General features: G+C 46.1%; 1 protein-coding gene across 2 annotated transcripts in view; it reads left to right on the top strand.

Annotated features, from left to right (window-relative positions):
- GMIP (GEM interacting protein) overlaps positions 1-17,269 on the top strand; it is an 86,914-nt gene extending 69,645 nt beyond the window's left edge. For both annotated transcript variants that reach the window (XM_073588704.1, XM_073588706.1), the window contains 11 exons: positions 6,469-6,659; positions 9,328-9,437; positions 10,248-10,349; positions 11,096-11,191; positions 11,272-11,432; positions 11,519-11,707; positions 12,093-12,230; positions 12,488-12,672; positions 13,490-13,751; positions 14,341-14,380; positions 15,366-17,269. In XM_073588704.1, coding sequence (XP_073444805.1) covers positions 6,469-6,659; positions 9,328-9,437; positions 10,248-10,349; positions 11,096-11,191; positions 11,272-11,432; positions 11,519-11,707; positions 12,093-12,230; positions 12,488-12,672; positions 13,490-13,751; positions 14,341-14,380; positions 15,366-15,532 — 1,641 coding nt within the window. In that variant the 3' untranslated portion in view covers positions 15,533-17,269. The remainder of the gene's footprint in view (positions 1-6,468; positions 6,660-9,327; positions 9,438-10,247; positions 10,350-11,095; positions 11,192-11,271; positions 11,433-11,518; positions 11,708-12,092; positions 12,231-12,487; positions 12,673-13,489; positions 13,752-14,340; positions 14,381-15,365) is intronic.
- Positions 17,270-25,341: the final 8,072 nt, after the last annotated feature.

Raw genomic sequence — 25,341 nt, 5'->3', positions numbered from 1 at the left:
ATCCTCTCTACCATTGGCCATTCCCCATCCCGTCTGCTGCACTACCCTAGACTGAACCCTGTCCCATACGTCAGTGCTGAAAGTGACAGCCCGGCTAACTTGCGCCTCCGATTCACAACTGTATATGCCCACTTCCACATCAGGATCCTCACTGGGTCTTCGGTGTTTGACCTGCGACAGTCGTTTATCGGGCCTGGACAGAGGAGGGCTGGGTTCTGGGTTTTGACCGGCATAGTCTGATTCACGGGTCTTAACCGGCGCAGGTCTGGATCTTAGGTTTTGTTCCTAGTCTGTGGCCATGCAACAACTCGCTGGTTCAGACCTCCTTGCAGGCTACGGTGTCTCGGCCTCTTCATACACATCCTGCTCGTCTCACTGGTTGGTGCCAAATCTCTTCCCTACTTGCCACTCCAGCTACTTGTATTGAGGAACTGCATCACGACATTCACATGACCCAGTGTCTCATCTGGGCTTGTCCTTCCCGAAACTCTCTCTCTTCCCGTTCGTTCAGCAGGGTTCTGCAATTGGCATCCTCGAGACACGAATGCCACTTTACGCCAGGAAATCTTCTTCTAAGGTACACCCTTACAGGTATATAGAGACTCACCTCTGAGAACTGTGCTGTAAACGGGCACAACACTAATATAGGGCATTTGCAACAATTTTGGGTTCTGCAGCCTCTGTATTTGGGTCTCATTTTGGAAGCAGCCAAGAACTCTAAGGGACATGAGAAGTGAAAACCAAAGTGCGTTACTCCAGTCCTGGAAACTAAGTGAATATTCCAAGACACTAGTACCAGTTGCAAGAACCTTTGAAGATCCAAGTGTTAAGCGTCGGGTTCCTGCAGCGGTTCAGCAGGAATCCAGAGCCTCACATTCTGCGGTCTCCCATTATCTTTCGACCGCAGAGGACATTGCTCAGCAATCCCGGCTTCCCAGACGCTCTGCCCAGACCTGCTCTGTGGGGTTGGCTATTGCTGCCACCTTTGGGTCAGCAATGGCAATGCAGGCTGCTCAGCAGCAAATCACTCCAGAGGCTTTTCCTCCATAGCTCTACTGAGCATGCTCATGAGACGATCTCCCATTGGAGATCGGGAGCCACAAGTCCAGGTCCTTCTCCAGATGTGATTGGTCCATCTCAGGGATCTGGAAGCTTCCGGAAGGTCCTGGCTATAAAAGGTTTGCATGGCTGCTCGGCCATGTGCTAGTATAGTCTCTAGTTGCTACTGTGTGAATGATGACGGATGCATGAACCTGCGAATGACTCATTAAGATCCCCGCCCTCTGATATTACGAGTGTGTACAGGGACTTAGCTTTAGAGTCAGTGCCAGCCAGTAGCAAGCTATAGCCACAATAAGCATCTACACAGTACTAGCGTCCGACAGTGCGCCTGCTTCCGGGCATTGTCGACTAGCGGCAGTGTCTGTCGCCGCGCTGCAGTCTGCAGCTCCCCTTGGCGTCCGCAGTTGCGACGCCGCACACACGGTAGGTCTAGATGGACGCTGACCCTCTGCCTAGGGCCCAGCTCCTCTGACCATATACCGTGCGTGCACTCCCCTGAGACCTGTGACGCTAACAGGCTCAGCCCTTTTGTGTTTTGTACTTAAGGCATCTCTGTGAGTAAAACAGAGATCGCTCAGCGCACCTGGGTGACGTTCAACCCGCGTGCGTTATACCGCCATATTGTACGTCCGCCATCAGCTAGCAGCAGTGTTAACACCTTCTGCACGGTGGACCCCGGGCGGCGAACGCACTTTACGTTATTTTATATTTAGTGGGTTCCCCCATCCCTAACACCAAGAGTGTGAAGTATAAAAAGGCTCTTTATTTTACATGTCTTAAAATACAGTGAGTTTGGGAGCTGTATTGCCCCTTTATCAAGTGATAGAGATACACGCAAGTCCCGCGGTTCTTGAGCCTGATACATACAAGTGTCTTACAAATTTCACTTGGTCTCTGGCATTGGTTTCCACCACTTTGGTTTTCACTTCTTATGTAGCTGGGGACTTTTGGGCCTCCTCATGCACCAGGATCTGGGTGTATTGGCTATCTCGTAAATGCTATAGCTGAATCCCTGGTCTAATAGTGGTTAGCAAGATGTGATGGGAGTTGCAATTTTGAAACAGCTTGAGAGCCACAAGTTGCAAATCACTAGTCTGAAGCATGGACACTTCAGACTGAAATAGAGGAACATCCTCCTAATTAATTTCCAACCATGATACCACATAGCATGGCTGCCTTCCTCCTGGCAGGCTAGAAAAATAGCAGTTAATGAAGAATAGGAAGAAGTGTTATATTACTTTTAAAGAAGACCACGCCAAAAGTGTCTAGTTTTTGTGCCTATTTTGTTCTCGTTGCTCCCCTGAATATTTCATGTATTTTCTTTTTCAAATCTGCCATAGACATACGGTTCCAGAGATGTGGGGCTTTATATTTAGTGCTAACTTTCATTGTCTCTACCAGAAGAGTGTATCTCAAATAATAATAATAATCCAGAGCAGCCTAAAGACACACCCCAGAGGATCCTGTGAGCCAAGCACCCTTGGTAAAGACCAAAAAAGTAGTACTAGAAAAAAGTCCTATGTCTCTTGAACCTTATGACGGAGTTAACAAAAAATGATTATTCATAAGAGTAGTGAGAATAAAATAAGGACAGAAACTGGACACATTTGACCTGATGACAGGTTCTCGTTAAGGTCAGAGTAGGTTCATGGCTTACAGCAGTAATTCCCAACCATTTTGCATCCCTAAAAGACAGTGTCCTTTATGGGGGACACCAACAACCACCCTATCCCTACTGTCATATTGGCAGTTCCAACAGTTGCTGCCTTTTTGGTGACCAGGTCACTGAGATACCATAGTTGGGAAACATATATATACATCTACTCTATTTGTAATGGAGCCATGACCACCACAATGTCCATATTTGCTTATAATGGGGTCCATTGTGTTCCCATCATTGCAGAATGTGATTCTTGCCTTCTAGCTATACATTTTAAGTAAGTTTCAAATGGTGGTAATTGTCTAATTTGGTCTGCTACATATTATATACACAGTATATATGTGTGTGCATCGCATAAGGCCTCTTTCACATTTTTGTTTTTTGACGTCAGTCAAAGTCCGCCAGTTTTATATAAAAAAGTTTTCCCCCATAGACTTGCATTAGCGGCGGATTTTGACTGACGGTCGTCTGTTGCATCTGTTTTTGGATGGATCCTTTTGAATTTTAGCAGTTCCCGGGCAGACCAGACGGACAATGAAACGTTTTTTTTGTAGTGGCGGACCGCTACTTTCAAATGCGCATGCCCGGAAGATTTTCTTCCCGGGCATTTTAACCCTGAATACCGTTCTGGAAGCGGCCGTAAAAAAAAAAAAAACCTACGACAAGCTTGTTTGTGTATTAATTTCTTGTCCTTGCTGATGCAATCCCACTAGCTGCCTGAACAATTTCCATATGATCTTCAGAGTTGTCGTCAAGGAAGAAAACATGAAGATTCTCATGAGAAGAATTTGATAGTCCTTCCTATTATAGTGACACCTTTTCAAGATGACCACATAAATAGTCTTCTCAATGAAGAAGAACTTTCTATATATAGTATGATTAAAAAAAAATATTGTAGAAGAATCGGGTCTAGATCATGGGGGATCTTCTCAAAGAGGTAGTCTTAGCTTTAAAGACAAAAAGTACAGGTGCAAATTATTCGAAAATTTCCATTCTTGATCATAATGGGGTTAGGAGACCTAAGCTGTCCATCCTCTGGAGGCTAAGATTCTGTTTTCTGCCCCAGCCCTGTAACTAAATACCATGGCTTAAGCAAAGGGGCTTGTTGGCACTTGCCTTGGGCAGCCAGCACAAATTTCCCAGTATTGTTCTAAATTTTGAAACTCAGGGCATCCTGGAGAAAAAGGGGGCATCATTTGTGAACCGTGCCCCGGACCATTGGCAACGGGCATTACCGGGAGGTTTGGGAATGTTCCTGGATTAGGTTTGAGGCATGACTTAAGTGTCCCCTATTCCCGCAACATAAATGTTGGTGAGTACGACTTGGGAGGTTATCCTTTCCTTAAAAGGTAGCCCAAACATATCGCCTTGTTCTCTGACGCGATAATTCAGATGAGCATGTGCCGATCTTTGCAGCAGTTCTGACCTCACTAAGTCCCATATTTCAGGGTACATGTCCTTATGGAAAATCCTGTTTAAAGAAATCTACTGTGTAACACAAAATTTTACATTTACGTAATTAAAATCATTAACTCTTGTGTAGAATAATGGGGCAGATTTATGATTGTGAGTGCAAATTATCACCTTTTGGGACTAGTGGGACACTGTAGATAGCTGACGCCCCATTACCCTGGAAATCAACATTCTTCTGACCTTACCAGTTCTGGCTATGTGATCTTCTCACATGGATCTATGTCAGCAGAAATTTTTGGGCTGAAATTTTGCTTTAAGGACAACACATGGCAGAGAAGGAAGTGTCTGTCTGTACAGAAATTACATCCTTCCCTAAAAAAGGATTGTTACCATGTTCTTTAGTAATTTTGCTGTTAGTATCTATTCCAAGCCTATTTCTGATGCACATTGCCTACAGCTTTATGTATGTAAGGGAATCCTGTAGGCTATAAGGCCTATGTAACAACAGTAAGGAGGGCCAGTGTTGTCACTCATGTGTTAGTTACAGCAGTTGCTAGGCAACACCTCAACGGTATCGGTGAAGGACCTCAGTTATGGCATATTCACCAACAATTCAAATTTTGGGGACATTCCTGTGAATCGGAATCCAAAAGGGGCAATGATTTGCAAAACTATTGGCAAAAGTGGCTTTTGGGGGGGGGGGGCATTTCTGGACACTTTGGGGGCATAATTGGTCATTTGGAAGTCCGAGCCTGTCCCTAGGTGCTTTGTGGGGGTGACTTTCTGTACAGATGAGCACAAGAACATAGTCGCCTCCATTTTTGTGCCAGACACCACCAAAAAGGAGCACAAATGGTGTCAGTTTGAATTCCGTTTGTCGAATGGCTTTGTCAGGGGCACATCAGAATTTTTGGGAATTCAGTCAAAAGTCTCCTGACAGAATCCCTTAAAGCAGGGTTCCCCAACTCCAGTCCTCAAGGCCCACCAATAGGTCATGTTTTCAGGATTTCCCTTGTATTGTACAGGTGGTGCAATTATCACCTGAGCAGTACTATGGAAATCCTGAAAAAATGACCTGTTGGTGGGCCTTGAGGACTGGAGTTGGGGAACCCTGCCTTAAAGCACTCCTGAATGCAGGGTTTACCTAGGCTTATAGACTCCCCTTAAGAACGAGCTCACTGATGGATTCTCAGAACTCATTCTGCGACCAGCAATGTGCAAGGAATCAAATAGCTTAAAAAGCCAAATAGTGCAACATTTTTAATTAAATTGAATTGCTAAAATTAGTTTTAGCCTTAAAGAATCTTTCACATGTCATTATTTTTGGCAAATTTGCTGTCCTTTATTTTTGCCAAAGATCTCAGACCCTTTTTCTCGGGACACGTCCTACTTTGAACCATGTTGCAGGTCAAACCCATCAATGTAAATCAATGACAACGTGAAAAAAATTGGATATCACTGAGATGTCAGTCGTGCGCTTTCCATACTTGATAAGAGAAGCTAAGAAATTTACTTTATTTGTATGAGAAAAAGAGATGCAAAAAGGTTTGTAAAAAGTGACACAAAAATGAATCCAGAACCCAGACCATTTATCAAGTATGAGGAAAAAACTTAATGTTGGAAACCGGCCTAATAGTGCAATTTTTATATGGCTATACCCCCTGTAAAATTTGCGCTTACTTTTTACTGTCATGTGGCAGGTTCCCTTTAAAGAATATAAAAATTATTCCTGAAATTGTCCTCAGTTTTGTCCTGTAATGTATGTATGGAATGTGGTCATGAAAAAGGAGTCTGGAACACATAGACGGGAGATATGAGCTCACCTGCACCTGCACTTCTGATGAGTCAAGTGTATTTTCGGCAGGTATTGTAATGAGCGGGACACATACACAATAGCTGTCGATCAAATTTGACCGGAGCGCTAGATCTTACCACCATCACCTTCAACGCGGGTGACCCAGGAAAACACTTTTTAAGAAATAGTTCTGTTGAATTTGCCGAACTGTTTTTCTCAATTATATTTTTGTTAGGCGTCAGGTTTCTGCGTCTGCTCTGCAGGAATCCAGCAGCAGTTATACCACCTACTGCACGGTGGACCCAGAGCTGCGAACGCACTTTATTATTATTTTATTTAGTGCGTTCCGCCGTTCCTAACAATTTTAAATCAAAAGGTGTAAGTGAAGCTTGCACTTCATTTTAATGCTTTTACCGTAGATAACTCTTCTTGCATCTCGTTCGTTCCATCTCCAGAGTTGAACTTTAGCCTGTTTTCAAAACCTGGTACTGCAGAGATATTAACCTATAACACCATTTTTTATTCTATTTTTCGGCAGGTGACGCAGAACCTCATGCGTATGAAGCGCTCGCAGTGCGAATCTGTGCCCTCCGGATACGGCAACTTGCTCAGCCTGTGTGAACCATATGAAGTTGGAGATCGATATCTTCAATTCATCTTGACTCTACCACGAAAGTATATAGAGCCTGAAAAATACACTTTCATGGAGCACACCCCTACAAGCCAAAGGTGAGGTCACCATATGGCTATTCCTGTATATATCTTCTATCTAGTTGTGGGGAACATGGGTCAGTATTTCGGTACCATTTCCCTTGGGTTAGAATCAGGATCGGCCGCTCACAAAGGTAACTAAAATATGCAGATGGATTGGAAAATGACTAATGTGTTTCATGACTTATGAAAATTACTAATATGTGTCATATAGAAAAATGCTACAGCAACAACGACATCTACAGGCTTAATTGATGTACAGCAAGTACACATAATTTACAGTAACGTGTCTCTTGGCACTGTCAAGTTGCCCACCATGGGTGCTCGGCTTATAGAATTCCTAAATTAGAGTTAGGGAGGCTGTACATTGCAATTTTTTTGTTTACTTCCAGGTGTCTCTTAAAGGTGATGTCTGGTTTACAAACCCATTTTCAATTATCCTATTTGGACATCTTCATCTAGATTGGTGAACAGTTCTAAAGGGCATCACTGGTTTTGGAGGACCCAGATTTACGACAGTCATTTGGTTTGGTGGCACTGCGGGGAATTGAAACACCTACTGTTGGGTTATGCTACAGATTGCAACCGATTGCAGGGGATCACAGCAAAAAGACAGTATTAGGCTCACTTGGTTAGTTGGATCCTGACAGCCCAAGGTCCGTGTGGGTTCATGGGTAATGGGCATCGCTGCAGCAGGCAGGTGAGGCATGCGGGAAACAGATAGCAGAAGTCCTGGAGACTGCAGACAGGTAGCAGAGGTCCTGGAGACCTCAGACAGGTACCAGAGGTCCTGGAGACCGGATACTGGTAGCAGAGGTCCTGGAGACCTCATTTAGCAGAGGTACTGGAGATCGCAGACAGATAGCAGAGGTCCTGGAGACCACAGACTGGAAGCAGAGGTCCTGGAGACCACATAGTGGTAGCAGAGGTCCAGGAGACCACAGACAGGTAGCAGAAGTTCTGGAGACCGCACACAGATAGCAAAGGTTCTGGAGACAGGAGGCGGACAGGAAACCACAGGTGGACAGGTAGCAGAGGTCCTAGAGACTGCAGCACACAGATAGCAAAGGTTTTGGAGACAGCAGGCAGACAGGAGACCGCAGGTGGACAGGTAGCAGAGGTCCTAGAGACTGCAGCACACAGTACTCCGGAGAACTTAGAAGTCTTAATACCAAGACACAGGTGTACGTCTTGATAGGTCCAAGTAGATAATTACATTGATCACGCCATGCCATCTGCAAAGCCTGACAAGGAGCACAACACAGTTCAGCAGACTGGGGAGAGGTGGGCAAAGCCCAAATCCGTGACAGGTGTGTAACAGACAGCTTGTAAAGCCACTATATACAATAGATAGCTGTCGGACACATGATCATTCAGCAGCTATCTCTCCCAACTCTGCCATCTGCCATAGACTGAAACACTTGGCTTGATGGAGTGCTCCTGTTTTCTCTGAGAATTGCTGCTAGGCTGACTTTGGTTATATGTGCATGAGGGTGTAACAGAGAGGAAGAAGATTACACCTCCAAAGATGTTGCAATAGTGACTTTATGCTCTGATGTGTTATACTAATGCATCCTTTACATGTCAATGTTGGATGCAACTGTTAATAGTGTTATTATGAGACTTATGGCTTCCAAATGTAGAGTTAAGTCGAGTGGAGGAGAGTGAAGTCAGTCACGTCACAGGGAATGTGACAGACTAAGCTGAAGTTTGTGAATGTGAAAGTAAGGAGTCACAGTGAACTCAGCTTCCAGGTTACAGAGCCTGTGGTATGAGAGTTATAGCTGTTGGTTAGTGGGGGCCCTAAGACAGCACTGGAGGTGATGAGACAGAGGTTACGTGTAGACCAGACCTAGAGATACTTAGCTTGCCAGGCTGGGGCATGTGTACGGCACCAAAGTAAGCTGCAGGTGGTAGGTGTAACGTGCTGCTGCAGTGCAGTACAGTGCAACCTCCACCAGGGGGTGATGGTGAGGGAAGAGAGGTTACACACACAGCGCAGTAACACAGAGCAACAGTACAGGTGTCACAGGTAACGAAAGAGAGGTCAGACTAGCTGAAGTCAGCAACTGTCAGGAGCAGAAGTACCAAGGGAGACAGCAAGTGCGTAGTCAGGGACGAGCGAGAAGTCAGGACCTACCAGGAACGTGGTATCAGAAACGTAAGACGTAAGCCGTAGTCAAGGTAAAAGCCAGAGGTTCAAAAGCCAGTCGGAAAGTGTGGTATCAGAAACGGAAAAACTAGAAGCAGAGTCCAGAGATCAAGTCGAGTCATACACAAGTCCAGGTAATCAGGGGCAGAAGGAGCACTAAAGGAATACAGGTCAGAGGCACTAGCTTGGAAGCTTGCAGTATAGCTGACACTGGCCCGCAGGCTGCAGAGGACTGAAATAGCCCAGCCAGCTCCAGAACGAGGCAGAGGGGATTAACCCCCACATGACCAGTCCAAAGAGAAGACAACAGAAAACAAACTCTGGACTGGATCATGACAGTATGAAAGCAAGCTGAGAAAAATGCAGGACCCCTTCAAACATGCTGTATGTAATGCTTCTTATATCATACGTGCCATCACCTGTAACCACAATGTGTGTACCTGTGTGTAAAGCACATATAATATCTCTTATTGTGACTTTACTGCTTTCTTTTTATCTACAGTCTCATAATATTATCCTGTGATCATTTTGCAGGTCGTCACCTACCGGCAAACGGAAAAATGCCGTGCAGCTGGTCCGAGTGTCGTCTTCTTTGTCTGACCTCAATGTCAAAATGGATGAGACAGGAACAAAGATATTGCCAGGTGTTGTGTAGAATTAGTTTCATGCTTACATCATATGCATCCATTATATACTATATATACAGTGGACATAAAAAGTCTACACACCCCAGTTAAAATGGCAGGTTATTGTCATGTAAAAAAATAATAATACCAAGATGAATAATTCCAGAACTTTTTACTGATGCGCAGTACCCTATGGTGGCCACAAGTAGATGGCCAACTCTACAAGAAAGTACTTCCATCCGGCTCATACCGCTACCGATAACAGCTGATCGGCAGGGGTGCCGGATTCCAGACCCTGGCTGATCAGACATTGAAGGATAGGCAATTAGTTTAAAAGTAGTGGACAACCTCTTTAATGTAAACCCTTTTTTATCCATTAAAATACTAGTGCTTAGGCAGTGGACCACTTCCTCTATTGTAGGTGGAGTGTTGGACTGCCAGTGTTTAGCGATAGACTTCCTTGTGTGGTAAATAATTTTTTCTATGGCCAATTGTTATGGGGGAGAAAATCCAATATCTCTCACATCCCCTAAAACAGAAGATTTGGCATTCAGAGGCAGTCGAATGTTATATACCTCTCTAACCAGCTTACCCACTTTGTCCCATAGTTCCCCAAGTCTAGGACATGACCAGAACATTTGGACCAAATCTGCCCCTTCTTCGCTACATCTTGGACACTGATAATCCAGTCTGAAGTTTCTTTTTCAGTATAATGTTTGGAGTTCTACATGCTCTATGAATTTGGCCTCATAAGAAGGAGAAAAAGTAAAGATCTTGCACTTAATATGTTTTTCCTTTAATAATTTCTATTTTTTTATTTTATTTAAGGAGAACGAGGCTCTTGGGAAAACAAGATTGCGCCCAGCGACTGTGAGAGTGTTGGGGGGAGCAGTGATCCCAGATCTCTAGATTCTACTTTAGAGAGTCCAGGTAATGGAAATTTGTAGTCACCAAGCAACACAGAGAGTGTCCTCACTCTTGACAAAGGTTTTGGATATCCCCAACATGGCTTTGATTCATCCAGTTTGTGTCATTATTCAGCCATTGTGAATGTAGCTGGTGCAAATCGATTCTCAGAACCCCGTCCATCCACCACTTCGGTAATCTGTAGCCAGAAGATGGGAGCCTTGAGAACTACCTCCTACATCCTAGCATCTGCAGCTCCTCTTTAAATTAGCGTGTCTGACATGTGACATCACACCAGGCTGGCAAACGAAAAGAAAAGCCTCAGATTCCGTCAGGTAAGAGGTGATTCTCACGGCTCCCATCCAGCAACCACAGATTACTGATTTGGCTGATGGACCGGGTCCTGCAAATCGACTTGCCCTAAATCTAATTGTGAATGTTGCCATTCATACAGAAGGCTTTTACCAAGAAGCAGCTTTCCTGACTGAATTGTTGGGGTGTTGCAATAAAGGGGTTGTCTAGATTTAGTAAAACATGACTGCTTTCCTCCCAAAACAGCTCCATACCTGCCCATGTGTTGTGTCTGGTATTGAAGCTCAACACTTTTGAAGTGAATGGGTCTCATCAGCAGTACCACCCTCAACCTGCTGGATAACCACTACGTGGTTATTTCTCTTGATAAGGTGTCGCCAATCGTCTCTTGAATCCTGTGATCTTTATGAATTACACTTATATCTTCATTCATATCTATTTTTCTTGCTTCTCCTTAGTTCACTTTGTGAGGAAAGTGGCCAAAGCTTCATCCACGGGGACCATGTCTTCTGATGATGTTGATGAGAGAGATTCCTTCCAGGCAGAGGATGTAGGTGAGTAATTCAGGAACCCTGATGCCGCAGATTTTCTATTGCCCGTGTAGTACCTACCTCACCATCTACATGACTCGTAGACTCCACAGATGCCTCCTCGGAGAACGGCATGCATCTCCACATCTCGGACAAGCTGGTCATATCCTCAGCTGCTCAAACCCATCGACTTCGACGCACAAGAGTCCCAAGCAAATGCAGAGAGTGTGAAAACTTCATGGTTTCAGGGGTTGAGTGTGAAGAGGTGAGATGTCCATGTAATAGAAGAAACATGTCACATATGTTTAAGAATTATACATGTATAAATTCAATCCTATCTGTTTGCTGCAGTGCTACTTGACGTGTCACAAGAAGTGTCTGGAGAGCTTATTGATCAAATGTGGTCATCAGAAACTTCCACCCAAAGTACCTCTGTTTGGTGTTGATTTTAGTCAATTTCCAAGATACTTTCCCGAGGAGGTGCCCTTCATCATCTCCAAGTGTACGTCCGAAATTGAATTGCGGGCTCTTGGGAAACAGGTAAACCCTTTGATCATGGCATATTAAACTTGGTCATAGTCACCTCCTCTCTCACGTTTATTTGGTTCTTCGAAGTTCCATCTTGAAGGGGTTGACTAAATTCTGAGTTCATGGAATTTTAAGAGTAGAGAACAGCTACAAAGAGCATCTCCCGCATTGGAGTACCTGTCCTGTCCACCATTATACAAACAAACCATTGATTTGCTTTTACACTGTGTAATGGTTATTTTCCCCTGTGGCAGTGCTGCAGAGAACTAAAACATTTAGGCCCCTATTCATCAAAGTTTTTACACCAGAAAACTGGTGTAAAACACGTTGAAAAGTCAGAAAAATGTTGACAATTTTGGCGGTTTCACTGAATGTTTTCATACTTTGTATGTTCCAGGGCCTTTATCGTATCAGTGGGGCCAAAGCTCGGGTGGAAAAACTTCTTCAGGCATTTGAGAATGGCAGAGAACTTGTGGATCTGTCGGCACATTCGCCCCATGATATCACCAGCGCCCTCAAACACTTCCTAAAAGATGTACGGTACACCAGCATTATGCCGGGATAGTATAGACATAGAAATGAAGTCTGAAGCTTTGGGAAATAAAGTACACTATAGATGGTGGTCCCAACTCCGCGCTTTATATATAGACCTCGCTCATATACATATGCTCTGATATCCATGAATTTACATGGATAGTATATACCTCACAGTCTATATGTAGTATATTTCAGCTGCTATTTACAGCCAGAAAGCATTATATCACAGTGTAGCTCCATGTCTTTCTCCTCCAGCTTCCAGACTCTGTGGTCTCCCATCACCTATATGAGAAATTTATGGCCTTTTCAAGAGACTTCCCAGAAGACAAGAAGGAGCCAGATATTCGACAGGAGGCCATTCAGCAAATGAAGGATATTCTCTGTCAGTTGCCAGCCAGTAACTACAACACACTGCGCCATTTGACGGCCCACCTATACCGGTGAGGGAGATAGGGGTCACACTGCCCCCTAGAGATGATGTCATGTTACTGTAGATGTGTATGCACCAAAGGCTCCCTTCCTACACACAACATGGCATACTCTGGAGCCCCTATAACAGCAGTCTGGGTGTGTAGTCTGGAGCCCGCTATAACAGCTGTCTGGATGTGTAGTCTGGAGCCCCCCTATAACAGTAGTCTGGAGGTGTAGTCTGGAGCCCCCCTATAACAGTAGTCTGGAGGTGTAGTCTGGAGCCTCCTATAACAGCAGTCTGGAGGTGTAGTCTGGAGCCCCCTATAACAGCAGTCTGGAGGTGTAGTCTGGAGCCCCCCTATAACAGCAGTCTGATATCATAGTCTAGAACCCCCTGTAACAGCAGTCTGGAGGTGTAGTCTGGAGCTCCCTATAACAGCAGTATGGAAGTGTAGTCTGGAGCCCCCCTATAAGAGCAGTCTGGATGTGTAATCTAGAGCCCCTTATAACAGCAGTGTGGATGTTTAGTCTGGAGCCCCCCATAATAGCAGTCTGGACGTGTAGTCTGGAGCCCCCTATAACAGCAGTCTGGGTGTGTATTCTGGAGCCCCCTATAATAGCAGTTGGGATGTGTAGTTTGGAGCCCCCTATAACAGCAGTCAGGGTGTGTAGTCTGGAGACCCCTATAACAGCAGTCTGGAGGTGTAGTCTGGAGCCCCCTATCACAGCAGTTTGATATTACAGTCTGGAGCCCCCTATCACAGCAGTTTGATATTACAGTCTGGAGTGCCCCTATTTATTGTGGTGTACCACATAATAGTAATCTTTTCTTTCCAAATTCCACAGCGTTTCTGAAAGGTTTGAGGACAACAAGATGAATCCTAATAACTTGGGAATTATCTTTGGCCCCACCCTGATCCGCCCCGCTCCCGATCAAGACAAACCTATGACCTGCTTGTTAGATTCTGGAAACCAAGCCCAAGCTGTAGAATTCCTTATTAATAACTATGAGAAGATATTTGGGATGGATGAACTACCTGCAGCAGGGCGTCATGAAGTGTCCGAAGACCCATCTGAGGCCGAAATGGATGTGTCCATGATATCCGAGGTAAGAAATCTACAGCAGTGTCTCTCAAAAAGATCACCTCTTTGAGGAGAGCCCTCCTTTTTTTTTTTTAAACCAGACTTTTCTGGTGGATCTTCTATTCCCTTGTGTTGTATATACAGTATATTGACCTGTTCTTTGAGAAAACCAGGTGTGACTCAAATTTCGGGCAGATGTTTCAAAGTTGTTTCACTGTAAATCAAACTTGCCACCTTTCCTTGGACGAACAATGGGGAGGCGTCATGGACTCCCTCAAGAATATGCAGAATTTTTAGAACAGAAGTTGGGGAGTCCTCATTGACTTCCAGAAGAGTTGAAAAAACTCTCAGGGGCCTCAGAAGCCTCCCCTGTATCCTGCGAAACCATTTCGAAAAATTGGCAAGACTAATACTTGTCTAGCTCTGGTAATCTCTATATTCTAGGTGACATAGAATCGCCCTCCTCTAACCTCCACCTCATAGTTCAAGCACATAAAAGGGGTCTGCATTATTTAAATGTCTGCTTATCACTTGGTACATCTATTTGGTAACTTTTTTGCTGTTTTTTTGGGGTAAAGATAAAAAATAATTTGTTCATGTGCTCTGTTTTGCAGGATCCAACAGGGAGTATCGATTACTGCGCTGATATATCAGGTAAAATACATTGTCTATCCAAATGGTAAAGTTATCCCCTATCTATAGGGTGGCTGATAACTTGCTGATTGCGGGGGGTCAAACTGCTAGGACCTCCACCGATCCGGAGAACCGGGCTTTGAAATGTTCCAATACATTCTTAGCATTGGTGGCAGGTCCAGCGGTCTTACCCCCAAAGATCGACAAGTTCTCGTGTATTCTGTGTATAGGCGATAATCATTCAACCTTTAGTGCTCACAAAGGCCGGTTTAGTATATAAAAGTAAAATAAAAAGATACGACTTTCCTAATATAACTCCTCACACACCATTTCAAAGATCTATGAAAGATGCCTGTCAGCAGGTTTTTGCCATCTAACCTCAGAGCGACATAATGTAGAGACCGAGACCCTGGAAAAGCCACAATGACGTAAAAATCAGAAAACTATGGTAACTAAACCTGAAAAGACAACTTGAAAAAATAACGTAAATCGTTGGATGACTTTGTCGCAAATGATAAAGTCACTAATTGAGACGCACTCACGGCAAAAAACCTGGCAGAAATGTAATGATGAATCGGGTTCTAAATATTTAGTGTGGTCGCTTCAGCTCCGCAGCTCCATATTTATGGAATGTCACAACTTAATGATAATGGTACACTTTCCAGGGTTAGAGTTGGATATTACCGTGTTGCACTTTCATGTAAAATTTTGGGGAGATATTTTTTTGCCAGTTTTAGGTATAAATAAATATGTTATTGTTGACATCAAAAAGTTGACCAAGTTCCATTTTTTTTTAACATTTTTGACAGGTATTAAAAAATTGTGGGTGTACTAAATGGTGCAAAAATTGCTAAATTTGGCACAGGCATTTATGGCAATGAAATGCTACAACTTGTGCAAACTTTTTGACGGAAACACAATGATAAATGTCTACCAGTGTCTGTCCATTTTCACCAATTCATCATACAGGAACATTAATAAATCTCCTCATTTTCCTTCATTCTAGATTTTGATGGAAAAGAGAGTGAAAGAGCTTATCTGGAAGAAGAAGAAGATGGGAGCCTGTCTGAAAGCTTAACATATTCCAGGGGTCATTTCAGCCGTATGCCAGTCAAAGCTTCGCGCGGAGAACAGGTCAAAAGATCAGATAGTGACCCTGGAACTGAAGTGTGAGAATGAGGGAGCTTTTCATGTAGGAAGGAATCAGTGATGAGAAGTGTAAAATGTCAAAAACGTGAAAAGGTTTCATCATTCTTCATACAAGGAATAATCTTGTGTCCTTCAAAGTAGATCCAGACTATTTTCCTAGAACATATTTCTCATTTTTACATGTGAAAATAAATACTGAACCCCTGTGCCTGTATGGGATCTGCCAAAGGTCAACTAAATTTTGAGATACAAAATTTTTGGTTGACGACCCACCTCAAGATCTTCTCAAGATATTTGAGAAGAGTCAAGAAAGTCAAAGACTAGCAAGGTATGAGGTACTATACATTACGCTGGTGATAAAAATTAAAAAAAGACTAAAATAATTATGACAGGGAAAATGTGGTGACAACATGAGGACTTCCCATCTTACAAATTTAATGGAACAGCCCTGGTTTTTCTATGGATATTTGGAGCATTGAGAAGATCATGTTTGACCTTCAGTCACCTGTTTTACCCGCAGAAGTTTGCTTTATTGGGTTACGGATATGGTCTGCTGACAGGGAACCAGGTGTTTTGTTTCAAACTATATGGACTTTCTCTCAAAAGAGTGGACTCTAAAGATGGGAAAAATTGTGAAAAATTTTAAATCGCCCATGCAAAATTGTAATAGTTTTGCAAAGTAGAAGCAAATTTCCAGCAACTGTTTGGGTTTGAATTTTGGGGGTAATTTTTTCTTAAACGTTGGTGTCAAAAACAGGGTTAACAAATACACCTGAAAATAATTAGCTAAAGAATGCCAGTTCCACTTCTGGAAAATGCAGCTTTCTCAAGAACAGGACCCCATTAGAGATTGTGCGAATCTATTCATAGGAATTGATCCAGCAGCCACGTCAGTAAACTATCACCACCAAATGGGAGCCCTGATGGTATCCTTGGCTCCTCTTTTCATTAGCTGACCTGGCACAGCGTCATATGATGCACATGTAACATGCCGGGTGATCGAAAGAGGAGCCGTGGAGTCAAACAGGTAGGAGATTGTTTGCAGGGCTCCTGTCTGATGGCCACAGATTACTGATGTGTCCAATGATCTGAGGCCTGCAAACCGATTCGCACCATCTCAGGACCTCATCTGTTAATGGAGTGATGGTCACACATTTTATTTTTTAAAAATCTCTACTTGAAGTGAATGATGGCATGAGAAGAGCCCCAGTTTTCAAGGTAGGACCAACATCTGTCAGACATTTATCATTTAGATATGTCATAAACATCTGAAAAAGGAATGTTACTTTAGATTAAGTCTTGCCGCCATTTTATTCCTTCAAAACACAATTATTGTAGATGTTGTGTGGATGGCTGTTACTTACAACGGGGTGGATAGGATAGCATTTTATCTGGGAAGTTAACGATGTTACTGGAGGTCTAGCACAAGTCTTCGTGGATGACCATATAATGCACAGTCAAACCAACTCTACCAAGAGCATCAGTCTCCAGTAGCTCTCCATGCAGACTTCTCTGTGTCCCTTTAAAGAATATAATACTGAACACGTGTCTTTTTCACTAGCTTTGCCCAATACCAGTGTGAACGGATAGAACTTCTGTGGTTACAAAAACATCCAGACTAACACTGCACTCATGGAATATTTTTTTCTTATTTATTTCAGCAAGGAGATGAGCATTTACTGTTCCTTATTTTGTATTTTCCTCATTTGTACAGAGCTGATTACATGTATGCTGTTATGTATAAAGACATTTATGATTAAACCATTGTGAAATTATTTCTGACAGCTTATGGACATGCTGTCATGCTGTGACGGTCTTCTGTAAGGAAGGGGGGCCTCAAACTGACCCTGGAACTGGGACTCTAACTATCCCTGTCCCGGGGATACTCTTGATGGTAGAGACGCCCGAGTCTCTGAAATCACTATGCTCCTGTTAATGTACTAAGCTGTTCCCTCCTCTAGGATGCCTGGGACAGGTATGTTAGTGTATATACACTGAAGACAAACAGGGATAACAAAAAGCAACTTGCATACAAAAACACTCACCAAGGGTAGAGAGGAATAAAGGGAAGGATAGGAAGGTACAAAACAAATAGGAATAGGATAATGGGGAAAGCATACACCCAAAAACAGAAAACAATAATCTTCAGCAGCAACTACGAGCGCCAACTTTAGCACACAAAACCTAGCAAGCCAGGAAGCAAAACTTTCACAGGCAGGGACGAGAAGGTCTGGCCAGGTTTAATAGAGGGAGAAAACGAGCAGATCAGGAGCAGCTGTGAGACGGAGCTGCACGTCTCTAACCAGCATACAAAGAGTTGTTAACCTCTTTAGCGCCAAAGGAAACAAAACACAGGCTAAATGGAAGACCTTTGATTCACAGTATATAAAGATCACTTAACCCCAGATCTCCCAGGAGGGCGTGACACAGTCATGACATATGCACTTCTGAACATTGAATTTCAACATCAAGACGGAAAAATTGAGGAATTATGGAAGTCACAGGATAGACATGTCACTGATATGCCAATGATGGAAAAATGGAAAAAAGAATTCATTCAGTATCGAGTATGAGCACCACACACAGAAATTTCAGTACTTACACATCTGGGCTGTTTTCAATGAAGTTCTTAATGGTCATCTGAGGAATGCTCTGCCATGCTGTATGCATACGGGCAAATCATCAAGATCTGCTGCTGGCAGTTCCCTTTGCAATTGTCGACCAATGACGCCACAGATGGGCCCAATGGGAGACAAGTTCGGAGATGCTGCAGGCCATGGTAGCACGTTTAGGCCACACAGGCTGCTCACAGTACCATGAGCAACATGTAGTATGTTGTTGTGTTGAAAAACGGCTCTTGGGACACTTTTGAGTAATGGTCGTACCACTGATTCTGTGACCAAATAAATGGAATACCGAGCTGTTAGAGTACCTGGAATGAAGACTAGAGGGCTCTGGAGGTGAATTCAGACATCACATAACAAACCTGAGGTGTCAAATATCAGAGGCTTGCACAACATTGAGCTACAAGCCAGACGTCCAGCTACAGGTGTTCACTGACCTCATGCCACCGCTCTCAATGGCTGTCATGGTACAGAGTAAGATGGCAAGGGAGGTCTGTACTTTTTATTGATGAGTCCCATTTTTATCTTGGAGATTGGTCTGGAGACCACGAGGGCAACATCATGAAGTGGGAATGTGAAAATATACCTGGAATTGTTTTGCAACATAACAATATCAGGCCTCATGTTGCTCCTGCTACTGTGAGCAGCCTACTTGGGCTAAACATGCTACCATGGCCTGCAGCGTCTCCAGACTTGTCTCCCATCACATCTGGGACATCAATGGTCAGCAATAGCAAAGAGAGCTGCCAGCAGTGGATCTTGATGATCTGCCCAAGCGCATTCAGTGCGGCAGAACATTCCTCAATCTTTAATAACCTCATTGATAGCAGGCGAGGCTGTAAGTGTGGGGATTTTGGTATTGGGTGCTCATACTGAGCAATTAAAAAATAGGTATTAGACCTACCGGTAATGATGTTTCCAGGAGTCCATCCTGACAGCACCATGGAGGACGTCCTCCTCCTCCTTACAGGGACAGGAAGCACACGAAAGGTTAAAGGTCACGTCCCACCCCCTCTCCCTCAGTGATTTAACAAGTACCGCAAGGTGGATGATGCTAGTAACAGTTTAATGAAACAATCATATTACAGCATATGACATATCAAAATACAACATAGCATAACATAACAGGGAGGGAAGTACCCGTGCTGTCAGGATGGACTCCTGGAAACATCATTACCGGTAGGTCTAATACCTATTTTCCAGGACGTCCACCTGACAGCACCATGGAGAGTACCAAAGCACCTCCTCAGGGTGGGATTACCGCCTGGAGAACTTTTCTCCCGAATGCGGTCTGCTGACCAGCCAACACGTCAAGCTTGTAGTGCTTGCAGAATGTATTCAGATTGGCCCAGGTTGCTGCTCTACAGATTTAGTCAACCGAGGCCCCCGCCCGTTCGGCCCATGAGGCTGATACCGCCCTCGTAGAGTGGGCTTTTATGGACCCTGGCGGGCTAACGCCTTCGGCTTGGTAGGCGTCAGAGATTACTGAGGTAATCCAGCGCGCGATAGACGCCTTAGAGGCTTTCTTCCCCTTATTCTTACCCCCAAAAAGGATGAACAAGTTTGGGTCAATGCGCCAGCTATTGGTGGCTTCTAGATAGTCTAGCACCGCGCGCCTCACATCCAGCGAGTGAAGACGCTGTTCTTTTTTATTACGGGGATTGTCGCAGAACGATGGTAACATTACCTCTTGGTTTAGATTCTTTGAGACTACCTTCGGGGTAAATGCCGGGTCTAACCTTAGGATTATACTATCCTCTCTTATCTGTAGATATGGGTCCTTAGTGGACAGGGCCTGGATCTCCCCTATCCTCTTGGCCGTGGTAATGGCTACTAGGAAGGCCGTTTTACGGGTGAGGGCAGAGATGGTTATTTTCTCCCCTAGAGTATAGTGGTCTGTACAGAGGGACCTGAGTACCAGACCCAGATCCCACGGCGGGGTGAGCTGCCTAATCGTGGGGCGCAGGCGCTGCGTGGCCTTTATAAATCTTATTACCCAGGGATGAGCAGCTAGCTGGTAATCGAAGAAGGCGCTTAAGGCTGAAATCTGGACCTTTAGCGTGCTAGGCTTAAGGCCTTTATTAAAACCTGCCTGCAAAAAACTTAGTATGCTAGGGAGGTCAGGGGTGCCTGCCACGAGATCGGACCTGCCACCCTCCAGACAGAATCTTTTCCATATCTTCCTATAGATTGCGGATGTCACCGGTTTCCTACTGGCCAGTAAGGTGGATATGACCTGGTCCGACAATCCCTTTGTCTTCAGGATGTCCCTCTCAGGATCCAAGCCGATAGATGAAGTCTTGCTGGGTTTGGATGGTAGATCGGGCCCTGGTGGATGATGTCCTTCCACAGGGGTAGCTCGACTGGATTTCCGACTGCCATGGCTCCTAGAAGGGGAAACCAGCTTCTCTTCGGCCAGTATGGAGCGATCAACATCACTCGTGCGTGGTCCTCGCGTATCTTCCTGAGCACTGCCGGTATAAGGGCCAGTGGCGGGAATGCGTAGGAGAGGGATTCTCCCCAGGTCTGACTCAGGGCGTCCACACCTTCTGGGTGGTCCGTCGGATTCAGGGAATAGAATCTGGGGACCTTAGAATTCTTTCGGCTTGCAAAGAGATCTATACTGGGGGTCCCCCAACGCTGACAGAGATGGTTGAAGATTTCTTCGTTCAGTTCCCATTCTGTCGGGCGGATCCGTTGTCTGCTCAAGTAGTCTGCTACTTCGTTCTAGGAACCCTCTAGGTGTACTGCGGTCACTGATCGGACTGTTCTTTCTGCCCAAGCGAATATTTTTCCTGCTAGGTCCTGTAGTGGTTGATGTCTGGGCCCTCCCTGGTGCTTCAGGAATGCCACTGTCGTCATATTGTCGGATAGTATACGGACATGACGATTCTCTAGTATCGACTGGTTCCGCCGTAGCGCTTCCCAGACCGCGTAGAGTTCTCTGAAATTGGAGGATCTGGTCTTGATGTCTACTGGCCATCTCCCCTGGAAGATTTTCCCTTCTATGTGGGCTCCCCAACCCCACACACTGGCGTCCGTGGTGACTACCACGTATGGAGAGGCTGTCCAAAATACGCCCACCTGAAGGTTTCTGGACCGTGTCCACCACCGAAGGGACTCTCTTACTCGTTCTGGCAGCCTTAGGGGTCTGTATAGCGACGCCTGACTTCTGTCCCACCTCGCAAGGATCTCTTTCTGCAGTGATCTTGAGTGGAATTGGGCCCATCGGACGAACTGGATGCAGGCCGTCATGAGGCCCAGGACCTCCATTGCCTCTCTTATGGAGCACTGACGTCTCAACAGGTCTCTGGTTCTGCTCTGAATAGTCCCCTGCTTCTGTTCGTGTAGCCAGGATATTCTGTCAGTTGAGTCTAGGAGGACCCCGAGAAATATTTTCCTGGTTTCTGGCCTGATGTTCGACTTCTCCCAATTGATCACCCATCCAAGGAACTCCATTACCGCAGTTGCTCGGTTTCTGTCGCGAACAAGCGCTTCCCTGGATCTTGCCACCAGTAGGAAGTCGTCTAAATAGGGTATGATCACAATACCCTGATCTCTCAGGTAGGCCACTACTTCTCCCACCAGCTTTGTAAAGATTCTGGGAGCTGAGGCCAACCCGAATGGAAGACACTGGAACTGGAAGTGGCAGGTCCGGGCTGGTAAACTGACCGCAAACCTTAGCAGTCTCTGGGATGAGGGATGGATAGGGACCTGGTAGTAGGCCTTCTTTAGGTCTAGGGTGCACATGACGGCGTCCCGATCTATCAGGAGGGTTGCGGATCGGACCGATTCCATCCGGAATCTCTCAGGCATTTAGTGGTTTCAGGTTTATGATGGTACGGGCCTCGCCAGACGGCTTTGTGATCGAGGACAGGGACGAATAGTGCCCTTTCCCTCTTTCTAACGGGGGAACTGGTACTATGACCTTTGATTTTACCATGTCCTGTAGATCCGTCCACATTGCGGAGTCCTCCAGGACGACAGTGGGGGTAATATATCTTTCGGGGGGAGGTGAATAAAGCTCTATATTGTAGCCCTCCGCGATGGTTCTGAGGACCCACTGATTGTGGGTGACTCGGGACCAGTTTGTTGCGAAGTGGCGAAGTCTCCCCCCAATACCTATGGCGTCATTGCCACCTCGATCTAGAGGTTGATGTGAATGGAGGACCTCTGTCTCTCCCGGTCTGGCTGAAGGAGCCCTTATAGGAGCCTCTACTGGACCTTGCCCGACCCCTGAACTCGGTCTGCCTCCTAGAAAAGGAGCCTCTCCGAAAGGACTGGGGTCGTCTGGGTTTTTCCTCCGGGAATCCCTTCTTTTTATCGGACACCAGCTCTAGAATGTTATCTAGGGCTGGCCCGAATACCCTCAGGCCCGAGAAGGGGATGGCGCATAGCTTAGTTTTTGAAGCGTTGTCCCCCGACCAGGATTTGAGCCAGACTGCTCTTCGGGCCGCGTTGGAGAGGGAGCTGTTTCTGGCTGCAAATCTTACCGATTCGGCCGACATATCTGAAAGGAACGCCGTAGCCGATTTCTTGAGCGGAAGGGATGCTAGGATGTCTGATCTAGGGGTCTTGTTGGTTAGGTGTTCTTCCAACTGCCCCATCCACAAAAACATAGACCTGGCCACCGAGGTGGCTGCTATGTTGGCCCTAATAAGAGCCACCGACGTCTCCCATGCTCTTTTTAATAAGACGTCTGCCTTCCTATCCATTGGGTCTCGAAGACCTGATGAGTCCTCGAATGGGATAGCTGTCTGATGAGTCTGCTTCTAAAGTCTCGGGAGAGTGTCAGTCGACGCTCTGCTTCCTTCCACTCCTCCTGGACCATCGTTTTGATGTGTTCACTTACAGGGAACACTACCTGTCTCCGGGCCACCAGTCCTCCGAACATTAAGTCCTGCCTGGACTGTGGTTTAGGGACCTCCTCTAGCTGCATAGTATTTCTGACTGCTTGGACCAACTCGTCCGTGTCCTCCAGTCTGAATAGGTATTTCCTGCTCTGATCCTGTCTATCCCCCCAGATCTCGCCTTCTTCTTCCTGATCCGAATCCCGGAATTCGGACTCCTCACTAGGGCTCTCTTCCGACTCTGGGTCGGCTTCCCACCTTGGACGTTTGCGACTCGGCCCTGGGCTGGGGGACTGACGCCGTGCGAGGCTGGATGTAGAGGCCCGAACTTCCCCCCTTATCAGCGATCTCATTTCGGCTAGGAGGGATGGCTGTTCCTCGCCTACGACCCTTGAGGTACAGGGTCCGCATAGGGTCTTGTTATATGCGTCTGGCAGCTTTACCCTGCATACTGGGCATCTGACCGATTTGGAGGTGGCCTTTGCCGGGTCCTTCGCCCCCGAGGGGGATTCTGTCGGGGCTCCCTTCTCCTAATAATACAGAAGGGGCACCTACTCAGATCTGGGTTGGGGTAATGGGTGGGGGAGGGTGGTCTGCGCTATGCGCACTTGCCCCTCCGCCTGCTGGAGCGACCCCTTCCATCCTGGCGCGGTCCGCAGGGCGCTATGGATCTCCAGAAGCGCGCTCTGTGTCTTAGGAGCGCGTGCTGTGGACCCCAGAGGCGAGCGCTGTCTGGCTTCAGTAGCGAGCGCTGTCTGGCTTCAGTAGCGAGCGCTGTCTGGCTTCAGTAGCGAGCGCTATGTGGCTTCAGTAGCGCGCGCTGGGATTCAAAGGCCGGCGTCTGACGTCACCGGATATGACGCGCGGCCTCTCGCGCTAGGCCGCCTCCTCCACTTCCTGCTCTGCGCGCGACTATGGCGGCCTCCTCCGGTCTGCCGCCGTGGGGAGCCAACCCCCATCCATCTGCGGCGGACTGCCACTCCGGCCTCTTCGTCTGCTATGGCGGACTGCGGAGGCCTCATTCCTGCCTCCCAGCGCCGGCTGCGCCAGTCATCCGTCGGTGCCCGCCCGGCCAGCCGCCTGCGGGGAGCCGACCATCACCTGCCGTGGCGGTGAGTTTTTTGGAGCCGAGAGCCTCCCATAGGGAGGAACGGCTCCCTCCAGGAGCGTCGTCCTGCTCCTGGCCTTTGGGGCAGAGGGACTCCCCACTGGAGAGTTACGGCCCCGGGACCTCTTGACAGGGGAAGGCTTGGACTAGCCGTACGATCCCCTGAGCCCCTCCGGTAAGCTTCTCGTGTGTCCCTCCGTGCAGGGACAGGAAAAACACTGAGGGAGAGGGGGTGGGACGTGACCTTTAACCTCTCGTGTGCTTCCTGTCCCTGTAAGGAGGAGGAGGACGTCCTCCATGGTGCTGTCAGGTGGACGTCCTGGAAAAATAAGTTGCTTTGAAAATGTTGTTTTTATTTTTCCATATTATTATCATGCCTATCCCTCCTGGGATTTCCACGATTTTTCCTTCTTGGTGTTGCAATTTCAATGATGAGGCGTGTATATACAGTCATGGCCAAAAGTTTTGAGAATGACACAAATATTAATTTTTACAAAGTCTACTGCTTCATTTTTTCTAATGGCAATTTGCATATACTCCAGAATGTTATAAAGAGTGATCAGCTTAACAGCAATTACTTGCAAAGTCAATATTTGCCTAGAAAATTAACTTTATCCCCCAAAACACATTTCAACATCATTGCAGCCCTGCCTTAAAAGGACCAGCTAGCATCGTTTCAGTGATTGCTCCATTAACACAGGTGTGGGTGTTGATGAGGACAGGGCTGGAGATCAATCTGTCATGATTAAGTAAGAATGACACCACTGGACACTTTAAAAGGAGGCTGGTGCTTGGCATCATTGTTTCTCTTCTGTTAACCATGGTTATCTCTAAAGAAACACATGCAGTCATCATTGCACTGCACAAAAATGGCCTAACAGGGAAGAGTATCGCAGCTAGAAAGATTGCACCTCAGTCAACAATCTATCGCATCATCAAGAACTTCAAGGAGAGAGGTTCCCTTGTTGCCAAAAAGGCTCCAGGGTGCCCAAGAAAGACCAGCAAGCACCAGGACTGTCTCTTAAAAGTGCTTCAGCTGCGGGATTGGGCTACCAGCAGTGCAGAGCTTGCTCAGGAATGGTAGCAGGCAGGTGTGAGTGCATCTGCATGCACTGTGAGGCGGAGACTCTTGGAGCAAGGCCTGGTCTCAAGGAGGGCAGCAAAGAAGCCACTTCTCTCCAGAAAAACATCATGGACAGACTGATATTCTGCAAGAGGTACAGGGAGTGGACTGCTGAGGACTGGGGTAAA

The sequence above is a fragment of the Dendrobates tinctorius genome, unplaced genomic scaffold, assembly GCF_039654945.1.
Source record: "Dendrobates tinctorius isolate UK_male_01 unplaced genomic scaffold, ASM3965494v1 ptg000104l, whole genome shotgun sequence".
Taxonomy (NCBI): Eukaryota; Metazoa; Chordata; class Amphibia; order Anura; family Dendrobatidae; genus Dendrobates; species Dendrobates tinctorius.
Note: the sequence above shows the minus strand (reverse complement) of the source record. Positions and strands in the feature narration are given on the sequence as shown.